We start from the raw sequence: 13,897 nt of genomic DNA on the forward strand, positions 1-13,897 counted from the left end.
AGGTGCATTTACCATGAGATCTCATGGAAGCCTGATATTGTTCCTCACATTCAATTATAATTGCTTGTTTACCTGTCTCCTCAATTAAACTAAGATCCCTATGACAATTGGGACTATATCTATCTGGTTTGTGATTTTGTCCAGCTCTCTGTGTGCTTAGCCCATATGAAGTGTTTAAGATATATTTGTTGAATGAGTAATTGTGTGAGTTAATAAAAATCTTCTATTCATATCCCTTGGTATAGCTACTTTCTTTCTCTATATCCTTCTTTTTCTTCTTCTTATTTTTTTGAATCAGCCATTCTTTAGGCTTCCTAACCTGAGTGTCTTAGCTCAGGCTACGATAACAAAATACCACACTGGGTGGCTTAAACAGTAGACATTTATGTTCTCATAGTTCTGGAGGCTGGAGGGCCAAGATTAGGTGTGAACATGGTCTAGTTCTGGTTAGGACCCTCTTTCTGGCTTGCAGACAGCTACCTTCTTGCTGTGTTTTCACACACACAGGATGGGTGGGGGGAAGAGAGAGAAAGAGAGTGAGAGAGACTGAGAGAGAGAAAGTGTTGCCGAGAGAGCTCTCTGGTGTCTCTTTTTGTAAGGCACTAATCGCATCATGAGGCCGCACCCTCATGACCTCGTCTAACCTTAAGTATCTCCTAAAGGAGATACTTTCAAATACCATCACACTGGGGGTTAGTGCTTCAATATATGAGTTTGGGGGGCATGCAAGCATTCAGTATATAACTCTAAGATAAGATGAGAATTTGACATGTGTTCCCCACTTCCTACTTGGGGATCCACTGGTAGTTGATGGCCTGCATGATGTATTCAATAGTAGTCAGATGACCTAGGTTTAGAGCCCAGCTCCAACATTTATGAATTCTAACACCTTGATCAAGTCACATCATCTTTTGCTTCTCCCAGTACTCAATAGAGGGCATTTAAATTGGTCAGGACACTCTTGTTAACTGTATATACAGGCTCAGTGGGTACTTCAATAATTCCTCACATCTACAGCATAAGACCTCTCATTCATTATCTCATTTAATCCTCCCAAGAACCTTAAGAATTCATATTATTTTTCCATTGCAAAAATGAGAAGGCTGAGTCTCTGGAAGTCTCCAGTAGTCCCCTTGTCCTGGTCCTGGAACATTGTCCTTGTGCTTTTGTTTCATGGCCTCCTATTTCACTCCTCACCCCCTGTCCAATCTTGAGGACTTGTGACCTGGGCAGGCATCTTTTGGTCTGCAGGCTCTGGCCTGAGTCCTTGTAGCTTGGTGCTGTGGCCTGCATGTTTGTGTCTCCCCCAGTTCATATGTTGGAATCCTAACACCAAATGTGATGGCATTAGGAGGTGGGGCTTTGGGGAGGTGATCATGAGGGTGGAGCCCTCGGAAGTGGGATTAGTGTCCTTATATTAGAGACTTGAGAGAGCTCCCTAGTTCCTTCTACCTAGTGAGATACATGAGAAGTCTGACTTTGAAGAGGGCCCTCACCCAACCATGCTGGCACCCTCATCTCAAACTTCCAGTCTCCAGAGCTGTGAGAAATAAATGTTTGTTGTTTATCAGTCACCTAGTCTATGGTGTTTTGTTATGGCAGCCTGAACAGACTAAGACTCTGGGCTACCTGTCCAAGCACCTGTGATTATGCATTGCTGTGATTTGCCCCATATCATAGAATTAAAAAACTTTAAAAGGTGTAAGTTCTGTAGTGTTGGACTTTCATAGGGTCAGTATATCAAACTCTATTCTTCCCCTTTCAAGTTTCGAACCAACTGAGAAGTAGATAAAGGAGAAAGACAGTGGGAGATGTTGTTATTTATGTAACAAGCACATATGTGACTTACTAGGTTCCAGCCAGCAACTTGCCCACAGTCACACACTAGTAGGTGGCAGAACCAGGCTTCCAACCCAGCTCCAGAAGCTTTGTGTTATTCTGCTTCTTAAATTGTAAGCTTTGTTCATGATAAAACTACAGTGGAGGACATGGATTAGGTGCGTGTCCAAAATGGCGAATTAACTCTCTATTCCTGAATTAGACTCTCCCAGCTGGTCGTGGCCCTCATAGGTGTCTCCACAGGGCTAGAGCTAGCCATGCTCCTCCTATTGTGATGTTGGTCTTGCCCTATAAGCAGGCCGACCTGAAAAGAGAAGATTAAGCGGGTGAACTCAGTCTCTCCTTCCAAATTCACCCATCTGCTAAGTTACTTTTCCTCCTCCATGGAGGAGTGAGTGAGAGATGAGGAGAATGGCCAAAGTGTTCATTGAACTAAGGTCTCTCCAGGTGGAATAAATGTTCCCCTGAACCCCATGGAGGCCGTGGACCACATGCCTCATCTTCCTTGAAAGTGAGCAAACTGCTGGCAATGGAGTCAAGGGTTCATGTGTTTTCAAGTCCTTCTTTCTGTTCTTCCAGAATTAGGATTCTGAGGCCTAGCTATGAATCACTGTCCCTGTGACTGCCTAGCCTTTGGATGGACAAGAGGACAGCTGAGCTGCATGTTAGGAACTGCTCTTCTTAAAAAGCTAGAGGACTTCTGTAACATCACCTAGCAGCCCTCTTCAGGCTTAGTGACATGTCCTGATTGCTGAGAGACTGATTTCTCCCCTTTCCTTAACAGAGCCTGTGCCCAAGGCCTGTGTGTTACTGTGTGTATCTCAGTGTCTCTCAGTAGGGTGTGGCACCTACATGGGTGGGGAAAGAACATTGGATGTGGGGTCAGGTGTCCTGGTTTCTTGCCTGGCTCCCATTTATTAGCCATGGGAGGTTGGAGAAGTCGTTCAGCCTCCCTGTGCCTTCATTTCCTCATCTGTAAAATGGGAGTGATATTACCTATCTCAAAGGGCTGTGTGAGGATGAAGATAATGGACAAGAAGGTGCTTTATAAACAATAAAGCTGGATAATTTCAAGCTGCTTTATCACATTTTCCATAGATCTTTTCTGTGAATCCCCTTTCTTCTTTCCCACATCCTTTTCATAGCAGACATATTTGATTGCTCATCCAGCATCCTTTCTTCCTTCTTCTGGCATAGAACCCTGATCCTTCTTTGGGAATCTCTTGGGCTGTGTGGATCGTTTGGATCTGACCCATGCTAGAGCTCCAGGGGCAAACCCGCGATCCAGGCCTGACCAAGCAGAATATTCTATCCCTCTGGCATACTAATCGCTTCCAGGATAGCCTTGTGCCCCAGCTTGGCCCAACTGACCTTTCCAGGGGTTTTTGCTAGAATTCCTGGGAAGGACTTTGCCTTTCTTGCCAGAATTGCCAAGCTTGGAGAACATAAGCCTGGAGTGGTGGAGGCTACATTTGCCATCTTATGGGGAGACCCTGCCACTGTACAGGAAAGCAGAATGAAGAGTTGGAGAAAGGTGTGTCCTCTTAAAATTGTTAGACCCCCTGGACCCAGCTATGCTGGATTTATGTTCACTGTGAATGAGGTTGATTAACACTTCATATGTTTTTCCTTTTCTGTGAACTATTATTCATATCCTTTACTAATTTTTCTAACACACTGTTGGTGTTTTTCTCATAGATTTTAAGGAACTAATTTTTTTGGTTTTTATTTATTTATTTTATTGAAATTCACAGAACATAAAAGTAACCATTTTAAAGTGTGCAATTCAGTGGCATTTAGTACGTTCACAAGGTTGTGCAACCATCACTTCTATCTAGTTTCAAGGAATTTTCATCATCACCAAATCATATCCATTAAGCAGTCATCCCCCATCCTCTGCCTCCCCCAGCCCCTGGTAACCACTAATCTGCTTTCTATCTCTATAGGTTTATTTATTCTAGATATTTCATATAAATAGACTCATATAATATGTGACCTTTTGTGTATGTCTTCTTTCACTTAGCAGAATGTGTCACAGATTTATCCATATTGTAGCATCATCAGTGTTTCATTCCTTTTTATGGCTGAACGATATTCCATTATATGGATAGAACACGTTTTATTTATCCATTCACCCGTTGGTGGACATTCTGATTATTTCCACCTTTTGGCTATGGTGAACAGTGCTGGTAGAACATTCATTTACACGTATTAGCTTGAATTATATATTAAGGAAATTAGTCCTTGGCCTATGGTAGGTGTTGGAAATATTGTTTCGCAGTTTCCAATTTGTCTTTGACTTTGCTTATGGTGATTTGGCCAGGCAGAATTTTGAAAAAATCTCTATGTAGTTGAATCTGTTAGGCTTTTATGGCTTATGCGTTTTGTGACACAGTTAGGAAGGCCATTGTTATACTTGAGGTTATAAAATAATTCTTCCATTAAAACTGCAACTTATCTACTCATATCAGTCAAACAGGGAATAAAAACAGCTGCACTTGCCCCCCTCCCCCACGCCTCCTCCCCCCGCTCTGGGTTATTGTGAGGACCAAAAAAGAGAAATGATATGAAAGGGCTTTATAAAATATAAAGCAGTATATACACACAAGACATGGTGTCATCGTCACTGTTAATTGTATCAAAGTCTCCCATCCAAGTACTAACTAGGCCCTACTTAGCTTCCAAGATCAGACGAGATCCGGCGTGTTCAGGGTGGTAGAGGGCCGGGACTGGGAGGGTGGGGGGAAGTCGCGGGAGGGAGGGAATATGGGGATATGTGTATAAATGCAGCTGATTGACTTTGGTGTGCCTCAAAAACTGGTACAAGAGTGTAAAGCAATTATATTCCAATAAAGAGATTAAAAAAAAAAAAGTCTGGCGCTAACTAGCTGAGTTCTGTCGTTGCTTTCATTTTGCAGAGCAGAGACTGAAGGGCAAAATTATTCACCAAGCCAGCCAAGGATGTATTAGTTGGTAGCATTGGAGAATGTCACAAAACATATCAACTCTTATTAGTCATCTTGGGAGTGTTTCATATTAACCAGAAAAATAAAATTGCCTTAAACCAAAAACTATTCTGGTCATTCTTCCTCCATGTAAAGTCTTTTTTTTTTTTTTTTTCTACCATGAAAAGAAACCAGTTCAGTGGGTTTTGTGTTATTCAGCTGTAATTGTAATTTAAGCCTCATCAATAGCCGTTTGTGACATGTTTTCCTTATAATTTAAACACTAAATCCTTTTTTCAATGGCAAACTTCAGGTTGAACACCACATTGATTGAAGAAAAATGTCACTACTTGACAGCAATTATTCCTACACTGATTGCTCTGGGATAGAATTGTGTACTGGAAGAGTCCTTGGGCTGTGATATGGCCGGATGTGGGCTTGCATGTGATCCAGTTAGTAGCTAGTTGTGTGATCCCAGGCAAATTGCTTCACTGCTCTGTCACCCTATTTCCCCATCTGTAAAACAAGGATGATTACAGCACCTGACCCATTGATAAAATCTATGTCAGTGATAAAATCTATATAGAATACTTGGCCCAGTGCCTGTATGGAATGAAGCTCCATAAATATTAGCTGTGAGTATAATTTAGGAATATCTAAAAGAATCCAGGAAATGAGCCTAAGGGAAGTGAAATATACCCTCCAGGGGGTATTCCCATCCTTGGAGAGGGGGTGGCACAGATCAAATCACATGGCAGAGCCCCTGGCCCTGCTGCCTACCACATTTATTTTTGGAGCAATCTGGTTTCTGTTACTACCTTGTGAAGGGTAATCATCACGAATGGCAGTTGGTTCTCACACAGTGAGGAAGAAGTGGCCACATGGAAGGCAATGGTCCCTTCACAGAGGGGGGCTGGGAGACTGGGGTAAGCTGTGGGGAGGATTGAAAGTAAAAGAGCAAGGGCATTGTGCCAGGGGGCCTGCCCAGCTCATACCACCTCTTCTTGGGGAAGGAAGATTCTGGAAGCTGTGGGTTCACAGTGTATGGTAATGTATTCACAGGAGCACAACCTTTTTCTTCTTTTTCCCTTTTTCTTTTTCCTGTCTTCCTGCTCCCAATCCAGGCATCTGTGGAGCCCCACCTCTGGTCCTAGACCCAGCATGGTTGGACCCTAAAAAGAAATACTCCATGGGACCTCTGTTATGTGCCAGGCATTTTAAATCCATGATCACATTGGATCCTGTGCAAAGAGTGAGATCCCCACCATTTTACAGTTGAGGAAACTGAGACTCAGTGAAGGCACAGAAGCTACCTAAGGCTCCCCCACAAGCTGGAATGGTAGAGCCAGAATTTAAATCACCACTTGTCTTACACCAAAGTCCAGCTTCTGTTGTTCAGCACATATTTCTATATCGTACTTCATTTCAGTTTTATATGGCTTTTTGTGACATTTCTGTGGCTCAGTTCTTTACACATGGGTCTCCCAGAAATTTTTGTGGATTTTAAAGTTTAGTAGTGATGAGAATAGCTGACATTTACTAGTTCTTGTCTCAAACAGGCAACAAGCAGGCTAAGTCACTTCCTCCAGTGTTCAGAGCTGGTGAGTGGCAGAGCTAGGCAGGGAATCCAGTTTGTCACATCCCTAAATGCAGGATACTAGCTCCCATTTTCCTTTGAGATTCTAGGCTTAAGGCAGAGATGCTAATCTTTGAGCACATCTTTCTCAGGTAACATGTGTGGCTTTTACTGTTTTAAAATGGTCCAAAGGGGGGATTGCAGAGGGCCTGAGTGTGCCTATGGGAAGGGAGAGAGAGGCAGGGGGTGATGGCCATGGCTGTGGACCAGCGGCATACGCGTGAATTCTGTGACCTCCTGTTTTTCGGCATGAAGCTGTAATAAGCTCCGTGATTCACCAGCTGGACGTCTCCCTTGCTTTCTCCAAGCAGATCCTGTGCATTTCCAGCTGTGGCTCGTACTGTTTTCTCCATAAGAATGCCCCTCCCCTCCCCATGCTGACCTGGGGAGACCCACTACAACTGCTGCTTTCTCTAGGAAGCCTCAAAGGACTAGCATGGATAACCTATTCATTTCTGAACTCCAATGGAATCATTCATTATGCACTCAGAAAAAGGCAAATGGAAGATTATTTTGAGAAATTTGTGAAAATACCACATTCAGGGGACAATACATGTTAATGACAATCTTAACATGTGAAATTCCAGTGGCAGGAATCCTATAGTGCTTGATTTCATTTTTACAGAACAGGTCTTATTCTACCTTAAATGCATGTGAAATGGGTTTAATCTCCCATTTGGTGGAATGCAGGAGACTGCATATCTGCTTAGGTAGAATCTGGGGTCAGACAGCCTAGGTTTGAATGCTGGTGACTTTGGGTAAGTCACCTCCTGTATCTGTGCCTCTGTTCCTTCACCATACTATGTTGTGAGGTTGTTGAGGGATATCATGTGTAATAATAAGTGCTCTCACTTACTGAGTGCTTATTACCAGGCTCTGCGCTAAGCTTAGCTTCACATTCTTACTTGAGCCTCCAAGAGCTCCCTCATTCCTAAAGGCCATTACCTTGCAATATTTTTTCCTCGCAGCACTTATCATCATCTTATACTGTATTATATAACTTTCTCATTTTGTTTATCTTTCATTTTCCCCTCCCAGGGCCTCTCACCTTGCACAACTCCAGGAGGCACCATTCACAATGCATTCTGAGTGCTGCTCAGGGCTGCTTTTACTGAGATTATTACTATAACTGGTGCTGACTTCCCAAAGTTGGGTGATGTGGAGACCCTGGAGCTCCAGGAGGGTGGGGAATTTTTTTTCTTTTGCCTAGTTTGATCATTGCTGTGTCCCCACACCCAGAACAATGCCTGACCTATAATAAGCTTAAAATAAATATTTGTGGGGCTTCCTAGGTGGCGCAGTAGTTAAGAATCCGCCTGCCAATGCAGGGGACACAGGTTCGAGCCCTGCTCCAGGAAGATCCCACATGCCATGGAGCAACTAAGCCAGTGTGCCACAACTATTGAGCCTGTGCTTTAGAGCCCGTGAGCCACAACTATTGAGCCCATGTGCTGCAACTACTGAAGCCCACGCACCTAGAGCCCATGCTCCGCAACAAGAGAAGCCATGGCAATGAGGCGCCCGCGCACCACAATGAAGAGTAGCCCCCACTCACCGCAACTAAAGAAAGCCTGCGTACAGCAAAAAAAAAGACCCAACACAACCAATAAAATAAATAAATTTATAAAAAAATAAAATAAAATAAAAATATTTGTTGAAAGAAATAATGAAAAAGCCCCCAAAGAGAACCCATTTTACTGGTGAGGAAACTGAGGCTCAATGGGTTAATGATTCGTCCCAAAGCCCTATAAGACCCTGAGGTGGCTGGTTTTCCAGCAAGCCTGCTCCTAACAGCTTTGCAAAGCTTCATGCCTGAGATGCCTGGCATTGTCCCTGCCACCCCATAATGCTCAACAAATATTAATGAGCTTGCCTACGTGGGCCAGCCCCTCTCCTCCGCTAGGCAATCCGGCAGAGTGACAAACTGTCACATAGCTGTTGCTTTGAGAAATTGAATTAAATTGCATGTTGCAAAGAAAAAGTGGACCTTTTGTAGTTTTTGGAGGAAAAACCCCTAACGCAACTGCTAATGGTAGGAGTCTGCAGGGGCCTCTCAGACCTCCCTAGCCCGGTTCTTTTTCCTGCCTCCTTCCCTTTTGTGAGCGTTTCTTCCCCTTTTTGCTTGCAGTGAGTTCTGCTCTCCTGTAGGCTACAATGTGTCAGTTGTTATAAAATCCGGGAGGTGGAGCTTGGTGACGAGAGCTGTGGGGGAGCGCTAGGCAGCCCTGCAGGGCCAGCAGTCCCGACCCCGTTCACCGGAGCTTAAGCCTTGCAGGAGGAGAACTTCCACCTCGCTCTCCTGGCTTTGAGCCTCACTGTACATCGGATCAGAGGCGCGGAAGGGAGGGAGGATGCGAGATGACCGGCCCTTTGGCAACCTGACCATCTCCTTAGCAGAGCCTTCGAAAGCCAGCCGGAGGCTGACTGCAGGACCGAGGAGGCGCCGCGCCCCTCGTGGATGTGTGTGTGTGTGTGTGTGTGTGTGAGAGTGTGTGTGAGCGGGTGAGCGTGTGTGAGCGGGTGTGAGGGTGTGTATGTGTGCATCATGACTGTGTGTGTGTGTGTCCGGATGAGTGCGTGAGTACACGTGTGAGTTTGTGTGTGTGCGTGTGTGTGAGTGCTCTCGCTTATTATTTTTGGAAGAAAAATCTTGAAAATCTCAGGCAGGTTACCGTGCTCCTAGGGTTGTGGCTCTTATTCTGCAAGAGGACTTGACCAGACCAAGCTACTAGAGACATTTCTCAGCGAGTGAAGAGAATTTTCCTCTGAGAACGAGAGGGATTTTTTTCCCCCTGGCTCTGCAGCCGAGTGAAAGAGATTAGCCCCTACACCTGTGAGGTCGACCAGAGCCGCGTGATTACCAGGGCTGGAGCAAGGACTTGGGAAGAAAAGGAGCAATAAATCCAACAGCCTGTCAGTGCCTTTGGCCACATTGGAAGATGTCATCTCAAACTAAGTTCAAGAAAGACAAAGAGATCATTGCCGAATATGAAGCCCAAATAAAAGGTGAGATTCAGGCTGGGGAGTCATGCCTCCCCTCCCCTTTCCTTCTTCTCTCGCTTTGGCTTTTTCCCCCTTTTCCTCCCTGCCATCATGAAATGTTGTTATGCATCAATAATCTTATTGTGAGGGGAACAGTGGCGGCTGCACAAGTCCGGACTGGTTTCAACTGCAGAGAGCGCTGGCGCTGGGAGTACGGATTGTAGAGCGGGCGGCGGCGATCACTGCATTGCAGGTGTGTGAGGAGGATCCTACGCCCGGCTTTAGGAGTGTCGCCCATACTCCATCATCTTGGCCGTGACATGTCACTCTCAGGCCATTTTGACAGTCACTGCCTCCTCCTCCCTACCATGGAAAAAGCCGCTTAATATGATGTATATATTTTTTTATGATCTGCTTTCTTTTTTCTTTCTTCTTTCTGGCTTTTTGTCGTTGCTTTGCCTCTGCCCCTGCCTCTGGGCTGGAATTCACACGCATGTGCTCAGGGCAGCAGCATCCCTGGGCTGCACTTCTTTGTCGGTGACTCTTGGTTGGCCTGGGTTGCCATGGATTAACTGTGATGGAGCATATTGATCCAAACTAATGCAGGCATTTAGGCATAAAGAGGGAGCTTGGTGCAGAAAATGTATTGTCTTGCATTGTGCAGCTCCGATCCCCGTTCGTGCACTAGCGTTTAGGGTCATCGGCCTTCACTGAAAGCCAGCAGCTCAGTGTGCTGGCTGGTAGGTGCTGCCTGGCTTCCGTAGTGTTAGGGGAAGCCTGCCAGGAGGATGAGGTGACCTCTGACTGCTTGTTCCAGCTTTAGTGCCAATCATCGGGTGCACACTTCTCTCAGAAGCTGCTCCCTAAATCCACACTAGCAAGGGGAAAGAGGAAACGAGACATAATCGCATAGACAAATTCAGGCAGAACCCTTATTCAGGCCAGATTGGGGCTTCTCCCACCCTCATGAGTTCTAGGCTCAGCCTTGGCAAGGAAAACCTGAAAGCACCATCCACCATGCTCACCCTTTCTCTGAGGATGTACCCTAAGGGAAGCCTGGGCCTGGGCCTCTTGGTGTCTGTTTTCTTTCTGGTCACAGTTCTCCTTGCTGCGACACAGGGTGTGTTGTGGTCTCCTGTAGAAAGAGTAAAGACAAAATACATCTTCAGAGGGTGTTGATGCCTGCCCCTGAGGTTATAGGTGGACTGTTGAGCAAGTTGGTTATTTGAGGCTCCTGTGACCTGAGGTTCCACACCTGCTTCTAGGTGCTGCTGCAGCTCAAGGCTCAGTGACCCAGGAAGTCGGGTGGCCTCCACAGGAGTGGTGGGAGGCTGTGCATCACAGCTGCTGAACACGCTTCAGACGCTTGGGAAACTTTGGGAGGGGAGCAGCCATCAGGGGAGAGCTTTGTTTTTTTCCAGTCTCGCCAACTGTCTTGTGCCTTTTAGTTCTGGTCAAACCCGGCATGCAAATTACCTCTCAGTAGACCCCAGTGAGAAATGAGCAGAAAACTCTGCTCTTCCCTGGGATCCTCCTCTTTAGTTTTCAGTTCAGTGTAGAAAACAGTGACTTACAACGTTTCAGTCTTGCTGAAAATTTAGAAACTTGCCCTTTATTGGTCAGGGATCTGAATTCTCTCGACTGCTCAATACAAAAGCCTGGTTTCAGCCTCTGCCTGCACACTTTTTAGGAAGTTTATGTTTTATAAGACTAATTTGGCTGATTATTATTATTTTTTTAAAACTGAGTTTCCCATGAAAAATGCCATAAGAGAGAAGGGTATGCTGAGTTTGGGACAGTTCGGAGTTTTTATAAACATCATCTTGGTAGGAAATGTGCTCATCTCATTTTTGAAAGATTGCTGCCACTGGGCCCGTGAACTTTGCTTGAGGATCAATTAAGCAATTATAGCTCTGATTCCTTTACTTTTTACCTTTTGCCTTTATTTTAACCTTTTGCCTTAATTAGCAAGGACAAGGTAATGCATTTCAGCAGGAAATTTGTCCAAGTAAGCTTGTCTCTTTCAGACTCTAAGTGTCTCTGCATTCTGGCTGAAAGAGTTTCCTTTTGTTCCTTTAGGGTTGACCCCACACGGTTTAGGTCAGGATGCTACTGTGCCCGAAATGGTCTGGAATCTTTTCCGTCAATATTCATCCCCATCGTGTGTGTGTACAGGGCTTGCCCGTTTCCATGATACACTCCCAGACATCGCCACTCTTGGCCTACGCAAAGTACAGGTGGGGTTTGTAGGCGCTCAGTTTTAGAGATAAGGATACTGAGGCCTAGTAATGTTAAATGACTTGCCCAAGGTCACAAGGTGGGAAATGTGAAAGCAGCTGGTTTTCTTCCAGGCCTGGTGTCCCCTATACATTGTTTGCCTGAAGCTGCCCCTTGAAGGATTGATGTCAGTAGCAGATGGCAGTTTAGTGATGGGGACCGGCTGCCTCTCGATCACGGTCCATTGTTTACCCCCTTACTTTCCTGCCTTGTCTTTGTTGCTCGCCTCTGAAGAGCGTTTGACCAGTCACCAAAAATAATGCTGGATGCCAATTACCTTCGGTATCATTTGGCCAATTTGGCACAAATACTCCACCTAGTTTGACAGATTTTGTTCTCTGTGCATTTTGTGAGGGAAGCTTTTGATTTTTAAAAATGTTGCTGAGTTCTTTTCTCTCTTTTTGAGGAATTTACTGACCTAACAAAGGGGAATGTTTTAAAACAGATTTTTTTTTCACTGTTGTGAAATATTTCAGACTTATGTCTTCTCTTGCCTAATCAGGTACTTGAATCCCTTTGATTACATACCTGCAACACACAGTAGTACACCACATGCTTACACATTTCCAGTGATGGGGAACTCACCACTTCCCAAGCCCACATATTCTATTTTTGGACTGCTCTGGCCGTTGTAAGCAGTTTTTATGTTGGGTTAAGTATTAATATGTCTCTAATCCACCTTTTGGTTCTATACCTTGGGACTTAATAGAACGAGACAAATGCTTCTAACCCATGACTGCCCATTGGGTGTTTGGAGACTCCCGTCATAACCCCCGGACTATGATTATCTCTCATTTGCTCATATAAGATGGTTCATTGCTGCTTTATCATCTTCACTCTCCTTCGGATTCACTGCATCCTGGGTTGCAAACTCCAGTGCCTTTGAGTACTTGGCAGATAGAATAAGTGAGTGAAGCTGGCCAACTAAGATGAGTTGTGGCAGCTGGCCCACCACCTCAGCCAGGGCAATGTAAGAAGGGGTGGTGATTATGGTCGGCCCGAGAGCAATGTCCTGTCCAAAGGAGCAGTCACTACTTTTGTTCAACCAGTTGTTACCACTTAGAATGTAGGCTCAGCCACATCTTTCAATTTTTCAACAGATACCAGTAATCTGGATTAGAGCTTTACGCTTTTAAAGAGATTTTGCCAAATGGACCTCCAAAAGCTTATATTGTCAAAAGCCTTCTTTAAGAGTGATACTAAGTTCTAAATGAGACTCTTTAAATATGGTCAGAGAAAGAAAACAGCTATCACTTCCTTCATGGTGTATATAATGTTTCTATTAATATAGCCCAAGGGTTGAATTAGCCCTCTTCACTGCCCAACCCACCATTGCACCATATATGTTTTATCTGCTATATTTTTCCAATCCACTAGGCTAGGAGCCTTGTCAGAGGAAAGAAAATGAAACGAATGATTTGTTCTTGGTGACCCTGTGCTGGCTCCAAATGGAGGTTACTTCCTGTCCAAGGTGTTCATAAGTGTCCCTTTGTGAATCTGTTCAGGAACCCTGCCTGAGAGTGACACCACAATTTCTAGTTTGGAACTGGCAAGGTTGAACTTCTTTCCCCTCTTGAAAATCAGAACATTTGCCCATCTCCAGCTTTTTGGCACCTATCCTATTTTTCCCTCAAAGATCACTGATAGTGTTTGGTAATCTTATTTACAGGCATTCTCCAGTATCCTGGGCTCTAATTCATCTTGCTGTCAGACATAATGGTCTGTTCTGCATTTATTCACTTCCCATTTCACCCTAATATAAAATGAAAATAGAAATGCAGTGATTGACTTCAGTGTTTTATTTTTTTATTACATATCCTTATTCATTTTAGGCTGTCTTAAAGGCATAAGTCTAGAACTGGGGGGAAGAAGAGCAGGTATTGAAGATGACAGAGAAGCATTTATTTACTCATTCATTTCTATGTTCATTCACTGAACCCTGAGCATCGACTTTGTTCTTAGTCTTATGCTGGGTGTTGTGAGAGATACAAAATATATGATACATTCTTGGCTTTGTAAGAGTGTTATTATTGGAATATGGCAATAAAAATCAGTGAAGGAAAAGAAATTTAAAAAACCAAAACATAAAAAACTTCCAACTCAGTACCACAGTGAATTTAGTCTTAAAGAGATTATGCCATAGAGTGATTGGCCAATGACCTTAGGCGCCCTCACCACCTTCAGAGGCTTCAGTGAGGAAAGTAGCCTGGGTTGGGGA

The 13,897-nt window shown here is 44.5% G+C and overlaps 1 protein-coding gene across 1 annotated transcript in view; it reads left to right on the plus strand.

The window, feature by feature from the left end:
- Positions 1–8,652: 8,652 nt before the first annotated feature.
- SRGAP3 (SLIT-ROBO Rho GTPase activating protein 3) overlaps positions 8,653–13,897 on the plus strand; it is a 241,245-nt gene continuing 236,000 nt past the window's right edge. The window contains exon 1 of the mRNA XM_057706592.1: positions 8,653–9,426. Within this exon, the coding sequence (XP_057562575.1) occupies positions 9,360–9,426 (67 nt within the window). The 5' untranslated portion in view covers positions 8,653–9,359. The remainder of the gene's footprint in view (positions 9,427–13,897) is intronic.

Source organism: Hippopotamus amphibius, chromosome 13, assembly GCF_030028045.1.
Source record: "Hippopotamus amphibius kiboko isolate mHipAmp2 chromosome 13, mHipAmp2.hap2, whole genome shotgun sequence".
Classification (NCBI taxonomy): domain Eukaryota; kingdom Metazoa; phylum Chordata; class Mammalia; order Artiodactyla; family Hippopotamidae; genus Hippopotamus; species Hippopotamus amphibius.